At 28.4% G+C, this 27,836-nt stretch overlaps 1 protein-coding gene across 1 annotated transcript in view; it reads right to left on the bottom strand.

Annotated features, from left to right (window-relative positions):
* Positions 1–652: 652 nt before the first annotated feature.
* The window catches only part of LOC100204476 (membrane-associated progesterone receptor component 2), a 33,396-nt gene continuing 6,212 nt past the window's right edge, over positions 653–27,836 (bottom strand). The window contains exons 2-3 of the mRNA XM_065813876.1: positions 6,090–6,208; positions 653–1,404 (exon numbers count right to left, since the gene is read on the bottom strand). Of these exons, the coding sequence (XP_065669948.1) occupies positions 1,255–1,404; positions 6,090–6,208 (269 nt within the window). The 3' untranslated portion in view covers positions 653–1,254. The remainder of the gene's footprint in view (positions 1,405–6,089; positions 6,209–27,836) is intronic.

A 27,836-nucleotide genomic window follows, 5' to 3' on the forward strand; every position in this document is an offset into this window, starting at 1 on the left:
ATGTCGTTATCTGGCCGGAGCCGGCGTCAAACTACGAACCTCATGGTTCTGAGCCAAAACTCTAACCACTGTGCCACTGCTTTTCCTATAGTTCTATAAATCAAAGATAGCCACTACAAACGTATCCCATGTTTTATCTGATCCTACAAACGACTTCAAAGAGTGTTTATAAGAATATTCGTCGCATTCACAACAGTTTTACTGCATAATTTGCTTTAATTTTTATGCTGCCGCATGGAAACAGAGTATAAAAAAGGTTCAATGGCTACTTTCTTTAAAAACATTCAAAAAGCATTAAACGTCAAGGGTTTTTTTCAATTTTATTGTACAAGACAAAATGGTATATATGAGTAAAGGGAGAGGAAAGCATAGCACTTGTTCTACATCCAGGTTAAAATCGTTCGCGTATGATCCTATCACCGGAACAATAAGAACACACGTAAAGATATTTGTTAAAAAGGTAAACTTTAATAAAATGATAAAATATAACAAGATAACAGACGAAATTAAGAATAAAAATGCTTTCGTTGTAAAATATAGTCTTAATGATTCTATATTGCGTACTAAGGACGAGATTTAAGTCTCAATGACTCTAGATTTTAGACTAAGTTTAGCGACAGCACCACTAAATTGTTATAAAAACAGCTCTAACAATTTTAAAAATATTCTTTCACAAACTTGGCTTCAATATTTTACAATATTATTTATCAACAATGTGCTAGAAACAAACTATTTTTCTGTACAAGTTCGTTGCATACATTATCTAGCAAATTCATTCGTTGTTTCGTATATAAGTTATGCTAAAAAGGTTCATCTAAACTCTATAACGCAGAATGTCTCAAAATTATTGTTTAAAAAAAAAAAACAATATAAAATGAATAATAAAATACGAATAAGAGTATAAAATTCGACTCATTTTTTGTCTTTTACGCTAAGTAAGCAAATATTTCTTAGTCTAAAAATATCTAAAAGAGAAACACAAACAAAAGATTGCTCTAAAATGTATTGAAATTTTTTTTAAATAATAAAACAATTTTTTAAACTATAATTTGCTTTTTTATAACGAAGAAAATAGTTTTTTAAAAATAATAAAATGCATGGATAAGATAGAGGTTAAATAAACAGTAAGTCTTGTTAAACTGAAATAAATTATAATGAACTTTCTTAAAGAAATAGATGTTAGTTATATTAAGTATTTGCAATCGACAAGGATACAGTGATAGTGAACACATTTGCATTATATCATTTTTCAAATTAATCACTTTTCTTTTCACTTTCTGTTTTTCCTTCATCCTCTGACTCTTCGGCTTTATAATTACAATGCTTTTCTCCGGGTTTTAATAATTTTCCAACGCAGGTGTACTTATCTCGGAATTGCATTTCCCACTCCAAAACTGACTCCATCTAAATTAATACAATAAATGCTAAAGTAATTATTTTTATATAGAGCCGTGTTATATATATATAAAATAAAATATATATATAAAATATATATATAATGTATATTATATTAAATATATATTATATCAAATATATAAATATATATATATATATATTATATTAAATATATAAATATATAAATATATATATATATATATATATATATATATATATATATATATATATATATATATATATACATATATATATATATATATATATATATATATATATATATATATATATGTATATAATACACTAACATAATTTACATATATATATATATATATATATATATATATATATATATAAAAAAACTAATTTAAAACATCAAATAATACGAATTCTCTCAATACTAAATTATTTATTTGAAATTTTCGCCGGATTATAGGCACCGGGATCATCAGCATATAATATAATATAATTACAAAATTTGTAACCGTTAAATAACAACAAAAATTTTTTAAATTTTGACGTCACCTTTATAATGGCTTCTTTTACGTAAGTATGAAAAAAATGAAGTCCAAAAACTTGTTTTAACATATTGTCCAAATTCATACCACCGTACATTGGAGAACATTGATGTTTTTGTATCTCCAAGGCTTCACGGACTTTTCTCTCAAATTTCTTATCCTCAACTTTAAGTGTTTCCGCCCTATCCCATTCAATATCCTCATCACAATTTACTTTATGCAAAGCTAATGCAGACTGGTTTAACTTGCCTTCAGTCAAAAATTTTTGGTGTTGTTGAACCCTTATTCTTATTTGAAGTTTTGATTCACCGACACTTTGGAGCATTTGCACTTAATTAAATAGGTTCCAGGTTGGCTGTTGCGTGGTAATTTTGATTTATTTCTAGACGTTAATAGCGTTTTTAGGTTAGCATTTGACTTAAAAACAGTTCTGTAACCAGCTTTTCTGAATATTCTTCTAAGTCTGGGAGATATTATTGGTATCCATGGTAAAGAAATTGTAGGAAGGTTATTAGAGTTTGATGGAATTTCATTTTTATTTGCTAAACGTTTTTTTTGAACGTGATAAAAAATATCTTCAAGCACTAAATCAGCTCAGCAAACTATTTCAGATCTTATTCAAAAGATAGGATTAGTATGGAAATATTCAAGATAGGTGCCACATGAATTAAGTCAGAAGAATTTGGATGGTCGAGCTGTCATACGCACATCTCTATATGCTTGAAACAGAACTGAGCCATTCATGAACAGGATGAGAACAGGGGATGGGAAATGGATTACTTACAAAAATATTGTAAAAAAAGGGCATATTGTGAACCCGAAAAACCTAGCCCTTCTACATCTAAACCACATTTGACTCTGAATAACAGAATGCTGTGCATATAGTGAGACATTCAAAGACCAATACATAATGAACTTTCAAAACTGAACGAAAAGCTTTATTCTGAGTATTGTCAGCAAATGGATGATTTAGGCAAAAATCCAAGAAAAAGTTTTTATTTTAACAAAATTCTTGAATGGCAAGAAATTCGAAAACGAAAAAGATATCAAACAAGCACTAGTTCAATTTTTTGAATCAAAGAATAAACGTTTTTCAAAAATGGGATATATAAAATTACAATCTTGCTGGCAAGATGTCATTTAAAATAATGGCAATTATATTATTCAATAAAGTTTATAGATTATATCAAAAATTTGTATTTTATTTTGTTCAGAAAACAGACAGAACTTTCTAGTAGATCTAAATATATATAAATCAAACCTTCCCGGGAAGTCAAATACAGTGGTTATTATATTTTTATATTATTATAAAAATAATATAATAAATATTTTTATTAAAACAATAATAAAATATGAACTTCAATCATTCATGAAAAAGAGGTTTTTAACCTACAGAAATATTGAAGTAATTTAAATGTGAAGCAAAAAAAAAAAAGAAAGATATAGTTTGTCACAAATTCGTCTACGAAGAAAATTAAAGTATGTTGTAAACAATAAAACTATTTTAATTGCTTATTTAAAATTTAAATGAATTTATGAAATTTAAGTATATGCATTTTCCAAATGACATCATGATTATTTTTAAAACCTTATTTTTAAAACTCTGATTTTTTTCAAACGGTCAATAATGATCAATAAGAATTCATTTTGGGAGGTCAAAATAGCAATTTTCGTCATTTCAGGCGATCGTTGACTGTTGAATGGCCATTACTTTCCACGCTGATCAGTACACAAATTATTAAAATTATCAACTTTTCTTAAACTTTTTTCTATTTAAATTTATTTTAATTTTCTATTTTGTTAGTTTTGCTTTCTTTGTTTGTGAAACATAGTTTTTTTCACAAAGTAATAAAATGCCTAATATAATAAAACTTGCAACTTTGCCAATGGCCAAGTTGTCTAAAATAAAAAACTTATGCGTGGACACACGAGACGAAAAACTGCATGTCTCCTGGGAAGGCTTGCTACTCATGGGTTTTTGCTTGTGTCTCCTTGGTAGTGGTAATGAAACTCCTTCTGTTATCACCTTTTAATGGCACAGCTCTAAAACTCAGTTTAATCATTCTGAGACCGGCTCGTAGAAAAGTTTTCCAAACTCTGTGTAGATCTCAGAGAGGCTGATTCCATCAGCTATAACATTAGAAGTGTCATGTATAATATTGATGGTGTTCCATTAGTGCTTTTGTTGTACATTGTTAAGGTTTAAAAAAATTCCCTTTGTATCAACTTTAGATTAATTGAAAGGACAAAGGCAACTGTATAGTTTTTTGCTTAGGGTGTTATGCACTATATATGATTGCGTCAAATTCTTTAATAATTTCAAACATGATATTGCACCTAAAAATATACTTTACGTTACAATTTTTACAAATGTTTGTGGTTTTTTATTAACTTTAATTCAGATTTTTATCTTTGAATCTTATTGTTGATGGCTAGCTGATCTTTTGATTCCCAAAGACTCAAACACATGCCTGGGTATCTACTTACATATTAATTCACCTATTTGTCATAAAAACAGGCTTGAATTGCCTAATGCTTTTTATATGTGCTTTCCTTTAGCCCTTTTTTACTGAAAAGGTTCTCTGCTTGTTGGTGATGGTTCTCCATCTTCCCAAGATTTCAAATATTTCTCTTTGCATTAACAGGGAGATTTTACTTATTCAAAAAATGTCTAGACTATCTTTAGACTATCTTTGCTTTTTGCTGTTATTTGAAATCTCGGTTTCTTGCATGCAGATTGCCACATATAATTCATTCTGTGAAGAACTCTTCAGACAGTTCTTGCACTCATATTTAATCCAGATGTATTGTTCAACTTATGTCAGACCACGGTTGATGATATTTTTTGTCATGTTTCAATAAATGAATTAACAAATGTTCAAATCTTTATGTTGTTATAGTTGGCCAACCAGATTGTCGCTCATTCTTATCTCTTGGAACTTAGGAAATTTATAATGAACCATTTACCAATTGGTTCAGGCAACAATGGGGCAACATAGGGCAAATTAAAAAACAACATAGGGCTGTATTTTATTATCAAACATGTACTTAAATATAAATGTATACATGAACTGAGGGTTAGGGTTTGGCCAGATACAACTTACACACAGGACATTTAATACTAAAAAAAATTCCACTCTTCTTTTACTTTTTTGCCTAAAAAACTGTCTGGATTAAAATCCATATTTTAAAAATAAAAGTGTAAAGTATATTACGACAATGCAAACCTAAGTCCACAAAAGTAGAATATACACACACATATATAAATATAAATAGTTTTACAACATTTATATATCATCAGCCCTCAGAATTAGGAAAAACTTTTCTGGGCCAGCAGTTAGGTCAGCATTGCCGAATGCTGACCCTAATTCCGAGGGCTGTATTATAGATTACTATGCTTTAAAATATTTTTATCTTTCTTAAAATGGGGTAAATACTTTTAAAATATTTGAAAATAGGGTAAATATTTTTATCTTTGTTAAAGATCCTAATAGCTGGGCATAAACTTTAATAGTTATATTAAATCATTGAAATAATTTAGCTTTTATTCTGACCTTTTCTCAAACTCATTAATAAAATTGTCATAATTATATTATTGTATAAGTCAAATCAAAATTTTTAGCAGAAAAAAATGAAACTATATAAAACAATTTGACTATGTGCTAATTTGTGTTAAAAATGAAGTTGGGACAACTGTCTGACTATAAACATAAAATTCCATACTTTTAAGAACTTTTAAGATCCATATGAAGCATTATTCCAAAAAAGTTATTTTTCACAACTGACAACCAATTATATTTCTATATTTAAAACTAACATTTTTAAATCTTTGAAATGATCAGGATTCATGATCACCTTATAATTCTTACTGCTTTTATTTACTCAACTTTTTTTCAAACTTGAAATTTTTTAATAAATGATCTTCAATCTGAAGAATTTTATTTAATCGTTTGAGAAACCTGAGAAAGTATATCTAATGAACTTCATCCTGGGAAATTATTCTTTTCAGCTGAAAGACAAGAACTTGATCTAATGATCTTAAATAGCACTTAGTACTTTGATATGTAAAAAAACAGCAGTATTTTAACACATTCTTGTTTGTGCATTTAAAATTTTTTATTAATTTTAATATTGAAATTTTTTTTTTAATCTCATTATGTAAGTATAATGTAATACCTGCATAGAATTTAAATCAGACAAATCATCATATTCGTCTTTTACAGTTGAAGCGTCAATAGAAAACATTCCTAAACCACGACTTGCATCTCGTCCAGCAAATACACTATATGGACCATCTATTAAAAATTCAAGTAAATATTCATCAAATACCAAACTCACTAACAAAAATTATTATTTATATATTATCATTATTAGTTTTTATTTTTTATTTGTAATTATTTATTATAACTATATTTTATAATCAAAAACTGATTAAATAAATTTATAATTTAAAGAAATTAATAGAACCGAAACTGATTAAATACATAATTGAATTCTTTGTGCATATACAAAAATTTAAATAAATTTTCTTGAAGTATAAATTTCTGTGTTAACTAATATCTAATGCAAAGACAACTCGATTGCTGCAATGAATATGTTACAAAGGATTACTTTGTTTTTTAATAAAAAATACTTTTGAAAAGTTTAGCTTCATAGTCTTGAATGTGCTTAATATAACCTAGATATATACTAAAATAAATGCATGTTTATTTGAATGTCATTTAAGTATTTTACATCATTTATCCAACCCTAACCAATTTTGGTACAGAAAAACATTAAGACCATTAGAAAAGCATGAACTTAATATGAAGAAACCATCTTAGCCATTTTAAAATTCACTTTTTTGTTTATTTTTGCTAATCCTGATAAGTTATATTAGTGTAACAAGCAACTCTCGGAATTAGAAAAATTGAGGTTGGCAAAAAAAAAAAAAAATTGACACACAAGGGTTACCATAGAAATGCCAACCTCAAACACTTTTAGGTCGACGGTTAGGTCGGCATTGCCGAAAAAAAAGGAAAAAAAAGGAAAAAAAAATTGAAAATAGATTTTTTCATTTTAAGATATTTTGCCATACTAAGTTTTTTTTTAAAAATTGATGATGTCATACTGAGTTTTTTTTTAAAAATTGATAATGTCATACTAAGTTTTTTTTTTTAAATTGATGATGTCATACTAAGTTTTTTTTTAAAAATTGATGATGTCATACTAAGTTTTTTTTTAAAAATTGATGATGTCATACTAAGTTTTTTTTTAAAAATTGATGTCATACTTCAAAAAATAAGTCTTTTATCTTTATTTACTTTGATGGTTGAAATTGAAAACCAAATCAACATTAGGCAATTTTGCAAACAAAAAAGCTGATGTTTCTTTAACTATGACATAGAACACCACCCACTGTTGTAAAAAAATGAAATATTGCTTGATGTCATGACCCAGAAAAATCCTTTGGGGGTATGATTGTACTATCATTGGTGGTTACTAGGTTATAAGTCCCAAAGTCTGGTTACACCGTCCGTGGAAGAAAATCCATTCTCAAATTTGCATAAAATCGCATTAAAAATACTACAAAATATTTAACTCTAGAGCAATAAAACTTAATTTTTTATATCTTTTACTTTCATCCACTTTATAAATTTTGACAGATTGTGTTAACTAAGTTGTTTTGGTAAGAAAAAAAAATTGGAGCTTTTTTTAATTTAAAAAAGACAAGTTATTTGTACCAAAAAAATTTAAGAAAAAAATCGAACTTGCTTTTTTATAAATTATTATGATAAAATTCTCAGAAAAAGCTTGAGCATTAGTTATTCAATCCATTTTTTTCATAGATTTAGTATCTGAATTAACAAAAAATGCCAAATCGAGCAAAAACCCAGAAGAGAACAAAAAGACTGTTTGCTTCTTGTGTCTTGGCAAGGCTAGTCGCTTTTTAACCAGCTTCATGACAGAAAAAATGCAACAAATTCTGAAGCAGCCAATTGACTTTAATGATCTAAAAGTCCCAACTGGCATTTGTGAGTGTTGCTGTTCCAACCTTAGGAGGCTTGAGGAAGGGAAGCTTCAAACTTAACTACAGCTGTTTGGCTTCTCCAATATCAAAGTCTGTCGAGTTACAAGAGATTCAGTTTGTGATTGTTTAATTTGCTCAGTTGGCAAAGCAAAGCACAATTCCCCACATTCAGTCATGGCAACCCAAAAACCTAAAGCAAACCAGAACTCAGTTAAAAGAAGATGTTCTCAATGCTTTTTAATAGTTGGCAAGGGTCTTCCACACAGTTGCTCAAAGTCCACTTTGTGAAAGAATTTAGCAGAAGTTGTGTCAAAGGACTCTTTAGCAGCTGAAAGAGTTGCAGCATCAGTCATTGCCAACAAGGAAGCTTCACCCCATGGAACAGTTCTTCTTAGCAGACCAGAGGGAATAGGAGGCCACTCTATTCCAGTTCTTCCAGGTAACATTGTATTAGACATTTAAAGTTTTAGCTTCATATTTTAAGTCTATGTAATGCATAATAATGTAAAATCTTTCTTAACTATTTCAAAGGTTCATCTTTATGAGCAAGAAGACTTTTCAATAAAGAACCAAAACTGACAGCAAAAGATCTTGTTTATATGCAACACAACACAGGGCTGTCCAATTCTGGTGTGAAAAAGCTGGTGTCAACACTAAATCAAGTTGTTTCAAGTCGGATTGTAGAAAAGAACTTCCTCTCTAAGTTTGACCAGTTGAGCAAAAAACTTGAAAGTCATTTTACCAAAACTTGGATCAAAGTTGCAAGGGCACAAATCAGGTGGATAAACTTGTCATTCACTGCAAAGACTTAAAAGCTCTTTATCAGCAAGTTCTTGAAACTAGAAACCTCTCTGATGACTACATTATGAAGCTGGGAGTGGATGGTGGTGGTGGTTTGCTAAAAGTAAGCTTTGGAATCATGGAAAAAGTTTCAGTTTTAAAATCTCCGCCACCAAAACGACTTCTCACCAATACTCTGGCCAAAGATTCTGGTGTTAAGTGTCAGTTACTGATTGCCATTTCTGAAAATCTCCAGGAAAACTATAGCAATGTCAAGCAAGTTTTTGATCTGCTGAACATTGAAAAACATTCCTTTATTTTGTCCTGTGATATATGAAGCTGGCAAACATCATTTGTGGTCTACAAGCACATTCCAGTGCACACCCATACTCTTGGTGTGACATTTCATCAAAAGATCTTGCTAAGTGTGGATCTCTGAGAACTTTTGGATCAATCAGAAGAGATTATCAGGCATTCATTGCGACTGATGCTAACATCAAGAAAGCAAGTTTATTCAGAAACTCCGTTTATGAACCCATCATCAATGCCTCAGATGCATCTTTTGTTCTTGATGTTCTTCCACCCATGGAGCTTCATCTATTGCTTGGTGTCATAAATCATCTTCTACAGTGAAGAATGTGGATGTTTTGGAGAGATTAGCCCAGCAGCACTCTTTCGTTCCAGCTGTTCCCTTTATTGACACACTAAGAAAATTCAATGGTGTTGTCCATGGTTGTTTTGGCAATACTCTTGATTACAGCTATGCTGAAAGAATTGAGCAGTTCAGAGTCTCCTATTTACAACTTCAGGGCACCACCATCACTCCCAAGGTTCATTTTGTCATTTACCATGTTCCACAATTCATCCTACGCCATAATAGCTCTTTGGGAATTTATTAAGAGCAAGCAACTGAAGCACCCCATCATCTTTTCAGAAACAATTGGCAAAGGTACAAGAGACCAAGCAACCACCCAGAATATAAAGACAGACTGCAAAGATGCATCAGACTTCAACAGCAAAAAAATGGATTAGGAATATTACAAGTTTTGACGTTTTTCTCAGGAAAAAATAACTAGGATTGAAACTTTGCTTTGTAAGAATTGAAGAATTGTTATTTACCAGTGAATTTACTGCATTAATATTTTTGTTATGTTTTTGGGATGAATAAAAATTCTTAAAACCAACTTTGTTAGTTACTTACCAGCTATGTATTTAATGGGATTTTATGCAAAATTTGAAAATGGATTTTCTTACACGGATGGTGTAACCAGATTTAGGGACTTATAACCTAGTAACCACCAATGATAGTACAATCATACCCCCAAAGGATTTTTCTGGGTCATGACATCAAGCAATATTTCATTTTTTTACAACAGTGCACCTTAATCTCTAGAAGTGTTGGTGGGCAAAAAAATATGTATGTTCATGGCCTACTATAATTACACAGCTGGATATCTTTAAAAAATTAGAAGAATTAGAAGGGTAACTTTTGGACTTTCTTAAATGTCTTTTAATATTATTTATTTAAACATTCATAATATAGTTAATCCATGTGCTGTAATTTATTGTAAAACTGGATATAAAAAGAGAATCAAAATGATTTTATTTCTGAAAATTCATTTTTTGGATTTCCGTATAATAATCCTGACTTATTTTAACAGTGGGTACTATTTATCAATCGAAAGTAATGGGAGCCCAGTAAAAATTTGGCTATTTGTGTTAAACATTTTGAAGAAAAATATTTAAGAACTGGCAAAAGAGTAATGTTAGTTTGGGATTTAAATCCTGTTCCAAATATTTATTGCTTGACTGAAAAAATACCACCATCAGTATATCCCACTACATCAAAATGTAGAAAGCCAACGCCTGTCTGTCATCTATCAAATAATCAGGATGAATTTATATTTATAGAAATCAATGAAACTCACTGTTTATATGACTTAAATAATTTTAAACTTGAAGGGTATCAGCTCAAAATATATAATTACAAATACATATTTTTTTAAGTTTGAAAATAATCAACACTTAGGTATTTTAGAAGTTACAGAAACATTTGTAGTTGATGAATCTATACATGTTTCATTGTTCTCTAAACCATCTTATGATCGAGATCCTCCATGGTTTTGAAAAATTGGCTGTGTATTGAAAAAAAAATGTATTGGAGAATTTTTCAGCCTGCGTAAAAAATTACATAGAATAAAATAGCTTGTTAAATGATTTAATAACTGAACTTAGTGAAATAAAATACAAAAATTAAATTCATATCTCCTTTGTCCTCTTCTATGATCTTGAGTTTTATTCTGTAGACACATGTTGAGTTCAGTATTATCTCTTGTTATTAATTATTCTAAATTATTTCTTTATCCCACCAGATCAAAACAAAAACTTTTTTTTTTGGTTTTTAATAGTTTATTGCATTCATTTGTACATTTTTTGTTGCTGTCGTAGTTACAAATAAAGTAATTGATTTAAACTGTTTTCTCTTGACAAATAACTATTTGTTATTTGAAATTTTTTAGTCCTTAAAAATTGATATAAAAAAATTCTAGAGTGAGGACAGAGTGCTTATTTAAACATACATTCATACATACATACATATATATACATATATATATATATATATATATATATATATATATATATATATATATATATATATATATATATATATATATATATATATATATATATATATATATATATATATATATATTAGGGTGTCCTCCTTATTTGGTCCCAGTAGACCACCATAAAAATATTTGGGCTCAAAGAAAATAGTTTCATATATATTTCAAAGAATTTGCAGAGTTTTTTTTTGCATTTTATGATTAAAACTCCGCAAACATATTTAGAAATACGAGAAATAAGTTTTCAATTTTCAATAAATACATATATATATACATACATATATATATATATATATATATATATATATATATATATATGCATATATATATATATATATATATATATATATATATATATATATATATATATATATATATATATATACATATATACATATAAATATATATATCAGGGTTTGTGATGAGGCGGGCGTGATCGCACCGCGCTCATAAAACACGCAAGTAAACGGTATTTTTTAACCTTCAAGGCACGATAAACAACGCTCGCTCAGCTTAAAACGAGAGTATAAAATTACACTTGTTCAAAAGTTTGGGACGGAAAAAAATGATAAGCTTTTTTATGGTTTTTTTATAAAATATTTGTATTTAAATTTTTTAGGTAATGAAGAAACTTGTTGATTTAACAGTAAAACTCCGCCTTCCTTATACTTATATCCTTATACGAAGTACCTATATAAAATATAAGTATTACGTCACTCGCTTTCTGCACATTTCTGTTTTGCTGTTTTGTCAGCATTTTTCCGTTTTGCACTAACATAATTAATGAACAGTTTGAAGTCGTTACAGCTAATTTCAATAATGGAATGTTAACTATTTTAACCAAGTGCGCGTGGAAACACAATGTGAATATAAAAATGTGCAAATGAAATGGGAATAGAAAAGTAGGAAACAACTATATAAAAAAATAAAGCTTCTGAATATTTTAATTTTGTAAAAACGTTAAGTAAGACTTATTTGATTTATTGTTAATAATATTCCACACATCGTTTATAATAAAAATAAATTTTCATAATGGAGATTTTTTAAAATTCAGTTTTGTATATAGTATAGGTTTTTTATTAATTAGTATTTATCTTAAACTGATTAAAAATGATTCTGCTGTTAAGAATGTCCGCAATCAAGGATATCAAAAGGAAACAAAGTAATGTTGTTAACATTTATGAAATGGAAAGTTGAAGAGGTAATAGGCTTTAGAACTGAAATTAACGATGGAATTACATACGTTATTGAAATATACTGCAAAGTTTGTACAAGAAATAGGGAAGCAGCATTACAAGGTTGTAAAGGCTTGATATGACAAGGTGCTTTACGGTTTATCGATGGGACAAACTTTGTGACAAACCACACAATTTGAAGACATTTAGAAAAAGCATCTCACCTTACTGCAATAAGATGTGAGAGCGAGAAACCTTCAAATGAGCGATGTGTAACCTCAACCAATGGAATAAAGACAAAATTCTCTAAGGTAATAATAATTTATTATCTTTGAAATAAAGAATTTTTATTTTATATTACCAGATTCTAATTTCTTAAATTTAAGCTGGGCTTAAGTGTTGTTTGTTGCAGGCTTGACCAGGAAGGCATGCTATTGCACACCATTATTATATTTTGTTTCGACAATTTGGCCAACAAGTATTTACACGTTTGCTTGATGATAAGGTTTATGTTAATCTTAAATGTTGAATTATTTCAAAAATGCTCAAAAAAAACTAAACTAAAATAAAGTTAAAAAAATGTTAACTTGAAAAATATGTAAATAAAAGAGAAAAAAATTAAAAACTTTACATAAAAAGAACTTAATTAAGTAAAATAGTCTTTTTTTTGAGCAATGTTACAGCATTCTTTTTTTCAACAGAATTCTTTTTTTAATGACGCAGTTTTAACTTATGTTTTTAACTAATGACGCTTACGTAACGTAACGTTAGTTAAAAATTGTTAACACTTTTTTATTATTGTTTTTTCATTTTCTATTAAGTTTCTATTCTTCTATCATTTTCTATTATGTTTCTATTCTTCTATCATTTTCTATTATGTTTCTATTATTTTCAGTTTCATACTAAAGCAAACCGATGTTTATATTATATAAAATATATTATAGAAAATGATTTAAACGATATAAATTGATCAGTAAAAATGTGTACTTTTATAAATATAGATATAAGTATACATAAACTATAAAATGTAAAATATTAACCAAAATAATTGTTGTTAAATTGTCATTTGCTATCATTCACTTAAGATAGTTACCACATTAGGTAAACATTTGAGGAAAAAATGTATTTTTGTAACTGCGATATTCTCTTGTTTCTTAGATACAAATGTCAAATCATCTTCTTTAAAAGTTTCAACGGATGATGCGTATATGCGACTTGTAAACTGTGCGTATGAAATGGCCCTTTAACCAACTATGTCACACAAAAACTTTGCTGTTATTGTAAGTATCGATATGTTTAGTATTTCAAATTTAGTTTAACATAATAATAATTAGCAATAGTTGCTTTACATGCTTCCAACTTGGTAGTTTTTACTAATCTATTGTATATGTAGCTTTAGATCAATAAGTACAATAAATTATATACATGTTTAGGTAAAAAGCTGTAAGATCAATGGTAGTGGTACAATTAAACGTAAAGAAAATGACGCAAATTCGTAAAATGTAATGCGATGGCTGTGCGTGAAAAATGCGCCAATATCCTGAAAGATACTCAATTCTTCTCAATTCTGTGCAATAATAGCCAAGCTCGGAAAACCAAGAAAGAAAAAGAGTTAGTTTTGGCAAGAATCGAACGAGGTGGCTCTCCTTTTTATATGGTTCTTAATCTACTTGATATGAAAAGGTTTGGTGAAGTAGATGCAGACTCCTTTGTCAGGGGAATCAATAATATTTTTGAAATCGCGGAATTTAAACAAGATTATAAAAAAGATTAGTCAGTATAATGTTAGACGGGCATGTGTAAACTTTGGCAAAACATCGTGGTATCATAACACAAATAAAGGCAGATAGAGAATGGGTACTTCCAGTTCATTGTGTCAACCATAGAAATGAACTGGCAGTTAAAGAGGTTTTTTGCGAGATATTCAAATTTAAGAAAGTAGACAAATTCCTATTTGCTTCGAAATTCTGGAAAAACAAAACAAGAAGTATTAAATGCATCTGCAGCTTTAGGTAAATTGTAATTTATCGTAATTTATTTTAGTTTCTCACTTTAGTGTAAAAACACATTCCAAAATAACCTTTCTTAGCTTATTTGGTTGCTTTTTGTTTTCTTAGATAAATGCAAACCATTTAATTTGTTAATATTAAATTAAAGTAGATATTTTAGTCATTATGCATTACAGTCTACCAAAACTAACAGGAACGAGGTTTTTCGGGCATCATTTAAGAACTTTTAAGAATTTATTGGAGTCATGGCCAGCTTTTATAGTGGCCTACGAGAACTACGTAAATGAACGGGAAAACCCTCCAACTACAAAAGCGAAGCTCCAATGGTTACTAAAGAAATTTAAATCATATAATTTTCTTTGCACTGTTGCCGTTTATTGTGATTTGCTAGAGGTCATTGTGCCAGCATCGAAAGTGTTTGAAGCAAATGAACTGTTGCCGCATGATACTTTTGCTACAATCAACTGGACAAATTTTGAACTGGAATTGAAGCTCGAAGAAATTGATACGGATTTAGAATTTTTAGATAGCTATGTATCGCATTACATGGTTGTTGATGGCAAACATAACTTACCTGAAACACTGTCTGGTCAGTTTAATAAAGTTGGGGACAAACGAAAACATCCTAGTAATAGGAAATATACAATAGTAAATTTAGATATGACTTCGGTTGATGTAGATCAAGCATTATGCTCAGTCAGAAATATTAAGAGAAATGTTATACCCAGACTTATAAATACTTTAAACAGCAGGTTTATTAGCATAAAGGAAGAGTCTGAGATTAATCACGCCATGCGAATCGTCGACCCACAGAACTGGACTGATAACAAAGAGTTTGGTGTGGACGAAATAAAGTTTTTGTCCACAAAATTCAAAACACCATTGGAACATTCCAATTTTAATCAAAAGTTAATTATTCAAGAATGGAAACTATTTTTGATTCATGCAAGAACAAATCTTGAAGCAATGGTACGCAATGGCCAGACAAGAGAAATTTGGAGAAATTTGGAGAATTTTGTACAAAAAGTCAAAGTTTCCTAATTTATTAAAAGTTATATCAATTATTTTAACGATTTCCGAATCAAACTCAAGCGTGGAGCAAATGTTTAGCACAGTTACTAGCATATTATCAGATCAACGCTTATCCATGAGTCACGATAGGCTAAATAATAGCATTATGATATTAGGAAACCATGGAAGCTGGTCAAAAGAAGAAATAATCCTCATAAAAAAGCGAGCAAAAGATATTTATTTGAATAAGAGACGATTACTTCAGGTTGATAACCCAGATGGCTATACGACAACAGCATCATTAATTCCAAATCAAGTTACGTACGTTACGTAAGCGTCATTAGTTAAAAACATAAGTTAAAACTGCGTCATTAAAAAAAGAATTCTGTTGAAAATCAATGACGACAATAAAATAGACAGTGCTGATAAAGATATGACTGACGAGTTAGCAGCATTCAGTTTCGAAAATGAAAAAGAAAAAAGCCCGCTGACAATAGTTGAGGGGAAAATCTGTTGTTTAACTTACAACTAATAGTTTTTAAGAAGAATTTCAAAATATTCTTATGTTATAATCTACTAAATTTTTGATGATAAAAAAAAGCATTATTTAAATAAAAAATTATAAAAAAATATATTTAATAGTTATTAATTAATTTACGAAAAAAATTAATTATTAAAAAAATATCAAGAAATATAAAAACTGTTAAGCGTAAATATTAGGTCAACAGCGTTTTAAATACATATCAAAACAACGAAAGCAAAAAATTTTAGCCACAAACTTATTCTTCAATACTACTATAAGAACTTGTTAAGCACTTGCATTTTAGTTTGGTTGCTCTTTTTTATTACCATTAATAGTTTAGGAAAATAGCGATCTGGCGCAAATAAAAAACAAGAAGTTAGGAAGTATAAAAAACTACATTGTTGAAGTAGTATAAATGTGCTGTTGTAGATACTACTTCAAACATTGACAAATAAAAGTCATATAACAAATAGAAAGCTTTTTATAAACACAGTCTTCCGCAATTTTCAAATTTCAAGATCACTCTCATGGCCCTGACCCCAAGCGCGCATGACAACATATTATAAAAATACGAGCATGATATAACATGCTTGGTGATTTTCTTCATCATAAGCACTTATATATTTACATACATATATATATATATATATATATATATATATATATATATATATATACATATATATATATATATATACACATACATATATATATATATATATATATATATATATATATATATATATATATATATATGTATATACATATATATATATATATATATATATATATATATATATTATATATATATATATATATATATATATATATATATATATGTATATACACTTAATTGTTGTCTGAAAGTTTTCTTCCATATTTTGTTGACAAAAAGTAAAAGTTAAAATGCAAGACCGGATTTTTTTATTTTTTTAATTGACAGACTGCCAACCCCAACCAAACTCTCAGTCGATGTAGCAGCACTCCCTTGCGAGTCAGGCTTTTTGTCAGTTGATGTAGCAGCACTCCCTAGCGAGTCAGGCTATTTGTCAGTCAATATAGCAGCACTTCCTTGCGAGTCAGGCTATTTATCAGTCAATATAGCAGCACTCCCTTGCAAGTCAGGCTATTTGTCAGTCGATGTAGCAGCACTCCCTAACGAGTCAGGCTATAAGATAGTCGATGTAGCAGCACTCCGTGCATGATTTACAGTAAAAAAAATAAAAATAAAAACATTTTATTAAAAAAAACAAAATAAAAAACATTCAGAATGTTTTAAAAAACATTCTGATCAATTAAATTTGCGTTTTTGCGGCTTTTTTAAAAAAACGATTAATTTGTAATTAAATTAATGGCTTTTACTTTCTGACAGCACGCAAATGTTGGGCGAAAGTCAAAAGTAATTAAAAGTGATGTATGTGTTGGCGTAAGAATTACTTTTTTCCTTCCGCTCTTCCCAAAGACAACAAACTATAGATCTATATATACACATAAATATATATATATATATATATTAGGGTGTCCTCCTTATTTGGGCTTAAAGTCATTGCTAAGCTGAAGAAGGTGTTTTAGAAAATAGTTTCATATATATTTCAAAGAGTTTGCAGAGTTTTTTTTTACATTTTATGATTAAAACTCCGCAAATATATTTAAAAATACAAGAAAAAAGTTTTCATTAAACTATCAGTTATTAGGATGTTGAGAAACAGTAGCAGTATATACTGTATACTGCTACTTAATTCTAATTTGAGTAAAATAAATTTAATTTCTTAATAACAATTTTTATATATATGTAAAATATATTTAAAAACATTGTCTATTTTGTGATCAATTCTGTTGTATTTTATAATATAGAAAATAATATTAAATATGGCTAGTGCAGGATATGTTGGAAAAGCTAAAGGAAGAAGAATTGATTATCTGATGGGGTACCCTCTCCAGATATTTTCTCCAAATAGATATTGTGGAGATGGGGTACCCTCTCCAGATATTTGTCGCAGAATTTACTGGATTAACCGGAGTCATGCAACTGCAATCAAAACATTGTCATCCAAAATTGGATGTCCTCTGGGGAGTACAGGCAAGCTTAAATGCAGTTGTGGTGTGTGCATCATAAGGGAGCTGATTAACATTTGGAACAAGACAGGCTTTGATGAAAATTTTATCATCAGTGAACGGTCGATTAAGTAAGTAAAAAATCTCTTTTCATAAAAATTAAGTATTCTGTGAAACATATTTATCTGTGAAACATATTTATCTGTGCAATATATTTACATATAAGTTTTTATGCTATATTTTAAAATGTTAACATTTTTTAAATGTTGTAACTTTTTAATTTTGGATTAAATCATTGCTCTGTATACCCAGTATATTAAAGTTTTAAAGATGAGAACCCTAGATATGAGCAAAGAAACCATGAGCCAACACACTCAAAAGTTCTTAAACAAAGCCAATGTTTTGTTTCCTATACACAAGGAAGACATTTTCAAGATAATTAGCCAGGATCCTAGAAGGAGTAAAGAGGCTGTAAAGGAGGATTCAATATTTTTGAAGAGATGTTTGAATGAGGACATTGCCAAGGAGAGACTAAGAGCAATTGTTGAGCAAAAGAAAAAGAAAGCCAATTACTGAAAAAAGCAGTAAAAGAAAAAACTTTGAGAAATTTAGAGCAAAAATTCTCCAGTGGGTGTAGTGGAACAGTTTATGATTCAGACTTTGAAACTCCTAATGCAAAGAAAAGAAAGTTATATGATTTAACCAAGATTTGCCTTCAACTCAGTCTGAATGATGTGTTGGATAAGTGGATTCCATTTGTGACAAAGTAAATTAGTTCATGTTTAAAAAAGTAAAGTATATTACAAGTATGTATAAAACTTCAAGTTAAAACAACTTAAATGTTACATAATTTAAAAAATGACAATGCTCTATTTTTTTTTTTAGATATCATATTAGCGTGAGAGCTGAAACAGCAATGTTGTCTTCCTTATTTCAAGCCAGGGGAGTAGATATTGTCATGTTGAACGTTTCGAAGACGCAGATGGCAAGAAAAAACCATAAAATTATAAAGAATGATGCACTTATAGTAAGAGAGCAGAACCTGGATAAGATAAGAGGTTTAAAACTTGTTCTTCACTTTGACACGAAGTTGGTCAAACAGTACAAGACGGAGGCCAAGATTTCGGAAACAGTAGAAAGGTTGGCAATAAGCCTTTCCTCTCCAGAGACCAGCTTACTTGACTCTCTTCTGGGAATACTTGAAGTACCCTCCTCCAAAGAACCTCCAAGATCAAGCACTGGCTATCCAAAGTCTTGTGGAATATTATGACTTAACAGACCAGATCATAACTTGATGTGCTGACATAACTCGCTCAAACACCAGAAAACACAATGGTGCAATTAGAAACATTGCAGGTTACTCTCTACCTTGTCCAATTCTTTGACTAATGTGCAGGTATGATGTTTTACTATATAAATTACTGGCATTTTTTTCTTTTCATTTTTTCTGAAAGTAATGACAAAAAATGATAATAATAACAAATTTAGGCACCATATAATGGAACAACATGTTCATCATGCTATGATGAATTTACAGGGAAAAACAAAGGGACCCAGTCAATCTTTATACAAAAAACATCAAGATCTTTGGTTTAAGATTGAAAAAGGTGTGAATAAATCGACCAACATTGAGAAATTTGATAAGAACAGACCTAAGCTTTTCTTGGAACCCTCTTTTACAATCTTGCAAATGAAACAATGCAGTTCTGCACAACAGCTCTTAAAAAAAATATATTTGACAGAGGTGATTACAAGTATTTATGTCGACTGGTAGCTTTTTACCTTGGAGTAGATTTATTGAACTTCAGATTTCTACAACCAGGTGCACATCATGAAGCAAGAATTATTGTATCTGTTAGCAATGCAAATGACCAAGAATTACAACAAGCAACTCATTACCAATGAGATTAAGATGATACAGAATGCAACATATTATATATTGATCTTTCACTGTTTATTCTTTCTGAAGAGCCCAATGGCAACTCAGGCTCAATCTAATGATCTTAGAGCATTCAAGATTACATCGCAGATCATGATAGATCCACTTTACACCAAGAAGTACGGAAAGATTAGAAAAGCTTTTAATCTTAGTATTCTCAGACACACTTAGTATTTTACACCACAGTGTGTTATCTTTGCTTTAGCTGACAAGCACTTAGAGGAGAAAGAGAGGATGGATATTCTTGTTGAATTGTTAAAATATGATGTTCCAGAGATGAAGAGCTTTGACAAAGAAAAATCAGAACCTTTTACACAGACTTTGTTTCTCAGGAGTCTTATCTCTTTTTTCTCCATCTTGGTATAACAAAAGATGACATTCTCTCATGGAAAGAAGAAGGAATGTCAAATTTGGAGTGAAATCTCATCAATAAATCTTCCAAGACATTTTTGTCAAGTGTATGTCAATTAGCAGTTGCTTATGCCAGGGCTGAAAGACACATCAAATTAGTACAGGATTTCATTGGAAGAACACATTCCGAAGACAAGCTCTAAGACACAATGATGGTGGTTTTAGACAAGCGGCGGAAGGTTTCTTAACATGCCATAAAAAAGACTTGAAGAATATTTAGATAAAAAAAGCACTTTATATCTATTTTTTTGTTTTTCAAATATATATTTTTTCAAAAAAAGTTTATTAATTCTTGCACCACCAATTTTTTTTTTTTTTTTTTTGTATTCCGTAGTATTTTATTTAAAAAACATTTTAAAACAATACAATCATAATCAAGAATAAAATAATTATGAAACCTTTTCAAAGTTACAGTAAGTATAGCAGTCAGAACATATGAATTGGATGATTAAATTTAAGTTAATTTGATTATTCTATAAAAATATTAAATACTGCTGTAATTTCAATCAATAAATGGAAAAAAAACTCATTAAAATTTATATGCAATTTTTTTCTGAAACACCTTCAGCAAAACAGTGATTTTGAGCCTAGTTATTTTTATGGTGGTCTACTGGGACCAAATAAGGAGGATTGACATAATGCACAATATCAAATTCAAAAAATTTTTTTTTTGGGACACCCTAATATATATATATATATATATATATATATATATATATATATATATATATATATATATATATATATATATATATATATATATATATATATATATATATATATATATATATATATATACAACCCGTAGATGTTGTCCGAAAGTTTTTTCCATATTTTGTTGACAAAAAGTAAAAATTAAAATGCAAGACCGGAATTATTTTTTTTTATTAATTGATAGACTGCCTTCCCAAACCAAACCCTCAGTCGATGTAGCAACACTCCCTTGCGGGTCAGGCTAAAAGATAGTAGATGTAGCAGCACTCCCTTGCAGGTCAGGCTATTTGTCAGTCAATGTAGCAGCACTCCCTTGCGAGTCAGGCTATTTGACAGTCGATGTAGCAGCATTCCCTTGCGAGTCAGGCTATAAGATAGTCGATGTAGCAACACTCCGCGCATGATTTACAGTAAAAAAAAATAAAAATAAAAACATTTTTATCAAAAAAATTAAAAATAAAAACATTTTATTAAAAAAAATAAAAATAAAAACATTGTTTATATTGTTAAAAACATTCAGAATGTTTTTAAAAACATTCTGGTCAATTAAATTTGCGTTTTTGTGGTTTTTGTAAAAAACGATTTATTTGTAATTAAATTAATGGTTTTTACTTTCGTCCATCACGCAAATGTTGGACGAAAGTCAAAAGTAATTAAAAGTGACGTATGTGTTGGCGTAAGAATCACTTTTTTCCTTCCGCTCTTCCTAAAGACAACAAACTATAGATCTCTCTCTCTCTCTCTCTATATATATATATATATATATATATATATATATATATATATATATATATCGATTTTTTTTTTTTGGTAGAGTTGGGGTAATGCAAAAGTTCTATTAATAGTTAAATGATTGTCAATGTACTACAATGTGCAGGCTTGGACAGGAATGACGTTCGATCAAGCGCTATTGCTGACTACGCAAATAATTTTATATTTTGACAACTTGACCACGACTGTTTAAATTAAAAAGAATAATTATGAAAAAAGAAAACAATTCCTTACGAAAAAGAAAATATTAGCACCAAAACTCAAAAAACTCAAAGCGAAAATTTATTTTTGTTACGTTTCTAATTGCATTTAAATGAAATTACTTAAAAATTTATCTTTCAAAACGTTTTATTAAAGTTATGCAAAATGTTTTTACAAATTACTTTTAATGATTGTTTAATGAATAAACAAATTTTATTTAAATTACTAAAAAGTGTTATATATATTATTTTTAAATTGTATAAACATTTTTTTTCCAAAAAGTTGCAAAAAAAAAAAAATTGTTTATAAAAATACCGCAGCCTATTTAAAATAGTAATTTTGAATCATTTCATGCTTTGATTAGTTAGTCAAGTTAAAAAAAAGAGTTTTAAACAATTCTTTGTAAAAATAGAAAAAAAATAATAATAAAGCAATTAAATCATTCCATTGCAACGAAAGATTTTATTTAACTTATTCATAATTAATATTAATTTAAAAAATTATCTTTCAAAAGATTTTTAGAAAGACATGGAAAAATAGTTTCAACCAAATTATTATATTTAAATTTATCATAAAAAATACATGCCTACATAAAAAAAAAATTAAATATAACATTATTTGTTAATTTACACATAATACACTTATTTTAAACAATCATTATATTTAATTTTTTATTTTATTTAAAGCCTTCATGCAAAATTAAAACTTTAAAAAAAATTAAAAATTACATTATAAATAACTTTTAATTGTTAATCTTAAAAAAATTAACAATTAAAAGTTATTTATAACGTAACAATTTTTTAAATAGCATTTAAATTGTTAAAACATCAAAACTGCCATGGTCCAGTTGCAAAGAAAAAATATTATAGCGTGGTCAGTTACAGCCTGCGATTGCACACCATTCCTGTCCAAGCCTGTATATGCATATATATATTTATTGATATGTATATAATATATATATTTGAAATATAAAGATATGACCCATATATACAGGCCTTATTTTAAATAAAAAATGACCCATTAGCTCTACCTGATTTTGATGTCATAAAATTATCTTTATTTTTTTTATTGTTTAAGGAAATTAACTTTTTTTAAACTACCGCAATAAAATAAATTACAGCAAAACAAGTTTATTTTACAAATTAAGAAAAACAAATTTTGTAAATGCACATTGTGGAAAATGTGTAAATTGTGGAATGTCTATTTTGTTTCAATTATTTTTTTTTAATTTTAAATAATTAAATTTACTTTTTTTACTATCATTTAACATAAATGAACTTCTTTCTTTTTTGACATTTGTATAAATGAATTAAAAAATATATACTTTTCATTATTTCTTAAAATTGCGGCTTGGCAAACAAAGATTTTTTACTTTTAAAAAGTTATTAACAAACAAAAAATATTCCTTGTTGCAAAGAAAAAAACTCAAGTTAATTACTTTACCAGTGCTTTTTCTTTGTGACAAACAAAGATTTAAAGTTTCCAAGTATAATTTATTAAAAAATATATACCGTTGCGCTTTCACTTGCCTTAAAACAAAAAAGTTAAACATACTTTTTATGAATATTTTTGATCCAGTGTTATAAGTTATAACATGTTTACAAGGAATTTAATTTTTTGTAAAAAATAGAAAAGGAGGAAGAAAAACCAAGAAAATACTAATTTTTTTAAATTTAAATAACTTTTTTAATCAAAATTCTTTCTTAATTATAAGGAAATTTCTGTTTTTACTTTTTTGATATCGCACAATCTGATATTTATATAAAGCTGATGTAACTATTATAAAATAATATTTTTCTAAACTATTATTTTTCGGAAAATAAAACTTTAAATGACATCTTATAAATAAAAACGAAGACTTTGCAAAAACTATATTGCTTCAAGCGTAAGCTCAAGCAAAAAAATTAATAATAGAGTTATATCCATAAAACAAGTTTTTTCATTATTATTATTATAAAAAAATAAACTTTTATATGATGTCGTTTAAAGTTTGTAATAATGTTTTTTCTTTTTTTGATAAAATGAAAAAACATTTTGTTATAAAACAATTATGATAAAACATGCAAACAAAATTTAAAATATCAAAAGCGGCGCTAATATAAAATAAAATATAACACGCACTATTTTTTAGTTAATAATTTTTAGTTTTGTTTTTTATTTTTTTCTAAAGTGGATAACTATTTTTGTTATTGTTTGTTATGAGAAATTGCCTAAACAAATATTCTTGCTCTTGCAAGATGATAAATAAAATTTTTTTTATTATGCTTATTTTATGATTTCTTTTTTTACGTGTGTGTGTGACGCATCTGACCAAAACCAGTCGGATGTCGCGTTATGTTATATTGTATATAACCATCAAAACATCTCAAAAATTCAATTTTTATCATTATTTATTTTTTTGCATAATTGTTTAAACAATTATGTAAACAATCATGCAAAAAAATAAATAATAATAAAAATTGAATTTTTGAGATGTTTTGATGGTTTTCTCAATATAACATAACGCGACATCCGACTGGTTTTGGTCAGATGCGTCACACACACACACATATATATATATGTATATGTATATATATATATATATATATATATATATATATATATATATATATATATATATATATATATATATATTAGTTATATATTATACATATATACTCAAGATTGACTTATAATAATAGAATAGAATAGGGAATCGCACAGTGTAGTGCACATACATTGACTGACTATATATATTTAAGTATGCAGAATATATATTAAAAATATATATATAAACACTATTTAGGCTTTTTAAAAATATATAAACATATGTATAAATATCAGTGATGCAGAGTCCCAAAAAGCACTCCGGATTAAAAAGTCACAAAAAGATTACTTCTTTCTAGTTTTTGGTATCCAGGAGCTTTAAAAATATAAAAAAGGTTATGGGCTATTAATGGGGGAAAAAATCAAGACTTATAGGTCAGAAGAACAATCAATTTTTGAACTGGAGTCCTTAGCTATAATGGCGGCAAGGACTCCAGGACTCCAGGCTTAAAAACAATAAATTCCAAGTCATTAAATATCATGAAATTTTTTTCTTAAAGCAGATCATTAATCAACCAACATTTTTAGAACTTCTGTACACCAGAGACCATAAGAAAATAAAGTTATAAAGCCGAAGTCCTTTTCGGACTCTGCATCCCTGATAAATATTTACATAAATATTAATTAAACTTATGCAAATATAATAATTACAAATATTATTTATTATTTTAAATATTAACTACAAAAAAATACATGCTTTATAAGAAATGTTATGCATTGCTAAAATACTAATAATAGTTCCGTAAAAATGACCGTTAGTTTTAAAATCAACCAATAAAAAATTTTAATTGTTGATTTTAAAATTTACATGCATTTTTACAGATCATTAGTAACATTTTTTTGAAATGATAAACTTTTTATAAAGTGCAAATTAGTTAAAGTTCCTAAAGTTTTTAATATAATTTGAATGCCCACTCTATTTTTTCTAGATGCTTTTCTACTTCAATTAAAATTTGGGATTACTTAGGTTATTTGAACAAAGAATGCATCATAAAATATATAAGTGCATTATAAAAGAAATAACAGTATTATAGTTTTATTACTTTTATAATTCAGTTAGTGACTAAAGTGCTATTATTTTTGTAGTTGTAAGTTTATTTTTTTGTTTATCACAACTTTTTTGCTAACAAATTTAAGTTAATTTGTCCCTTAGAAAACAAAGTACACGGTTTTGCATAAACTGAAATTTTGAAGACCAGATATTATATATATATATATAAAAGCATATATAAAAGCATAAAAAGTAAAAGCAAGTTTAAAGAATAAAGATAGATTTGAGACTAGACACATTGTTCAATATACTGAATAGTTTAGTATATTGTAATTGTTTAAAGCAAGGAAAAAGTTTAGAGCAAGGAAACAAAAAGACTTGAAAAGTTGAAGGTTGTAAGAGTCAAGAAAACATGAAGTTGGGAGAGAGTTCTAAACAGTTCAAGTGCAGGGAAAAAAACTAGACGAATAAAAGTTTTTAGTGCATGCAAAGATAGATACAGTAAATGAATGAGACTTTGCTGAACGACTAGTCAAATGAGAATGAGTTTTATTTGATGGAACTAGAGATGATAGCTTCTTTAAGGAGCGCCCATGATAGTATTTGTAGAAAAGAGAAAGAGATGCAACTTAACAACGATTAGAAAGAGGCTCAAGCTTGGCAGACAGTGCGGGTCCAAATATATTACCAATGCATTTTTGGACCTTGTCTAGAAGAGAAAAAGCATCATTAGAAGAACCAGCCTAAATATGACAAAACGATTCCATACAGGGACAAATAAAAGAATTGTAGAGGTAGACAGTGGAATCAGGAGTAAGAAAATGGCGAGCACGATAAAGAGAAGCAACCTTAGCGGATGCTAATTTAGCAATCGATTGTATATTTGGTTTCCATAAAAGGTCAGTAGTAAATGATAATCCAAGAAGACATAAAAAAGACGACTCAGTGAGACGGTTGCCATTCATTAATGTAGAAATGTCAACATTGTATTACAATATACAACATTGTATAACAATATACAACATTGTATTACAATATACAACATTGTATTGCAATAATTTTTTGCAGTAAATAATTGAATTTTGTTAGAGTTTACAAAATTTAAAAGCCATTGCAAGCCCCAATCTGTTACAGAAGTGAGATCAGATTCAAGATTCTATCTGTTCTAAGCGATTCAAAAGAGAAGACTTTTTGTCAAGACTATAGCTAGCAAAAAGAGCTTCTTTAGGTGTAAGGTTAATAGGAAGATCATTAATGAAGATAAGAAACAAAATAGGCCCAAGGATAGAACCTTAAGGTACCCCAGAATTACTTGAAATGAAGAAGAGTGTCTTCAAGGATGACTTTAATAAAACGGTTCCAAAGAAACAATTTTATAATCTCAAAAACTTTCCCAGATACACCGTATAAAACAAGCTTATGGAGAAGACCAGCATGTCAAACTTTGTCAAAAGCTTCAGATATATCAAGAACAATAGCTCTAGCCTCTCCACCACTATCTAATGAACAATAAAATCTTTCAGTCACAGCAGTTAGCAAGTTAGCCGTAGAGCCAGAGGATCGAAAACCACATTGATTGTCTGACAGAAAGTTTGAAAGTTTGAGTCAAAAATTGACTCAAGATGGGATATGAGAAATTTGTTTATCAAAGACCTTGCTAATATCAAAAAGAAGACTGATCGAACAATAATTATAGGGGTCAAAATTTCATCTGAGTTTTTGAAAATTAAAAACAATAGATGCCATTTTCCAGCAAGCAGGAAAACAAGACTCAGCCAAGCATTTATTAAATAATTTAGAAAGAATTGAAGAGAGTTCTGGAGAACACTTTTCTAAGGCTATGGCAGGAATGTTATCTGGACCACAAGCCATAGAAGAGTTTAATTGAGATAAGACTTATAGCAACGAAAGCAGGAGTGACATGAATGTCTTACAATGGGTTAACCTGTTTAATTGGAATGGAAGGAAGAGAATGGCCATAAGATTTGAGAGTCAAATTAGAAAAAAAGTTCTTTACAAATAATTCTGCCTTATCCTTGAGAGAGGTAATAAGATCAGTCCCATGAATGAGAGATGGAATGTTATATCTTCCTTTGTTAACAACGCTGTTGAAGATTTTC

Source organism: Hydra vulgaris, chromosome 12 (genome assembly GCF_038396675.1).
Source record: "Hydra vulgaris chromosome 12, alternate assembly HydraT2T_AEP".
Taxonomy (NCBI): Eukaryota; Metazoa; Cnidaria; class Hydrozoa; order Anthoathecata; family Hydridae; genus Hydra; species Hydra vulgaris.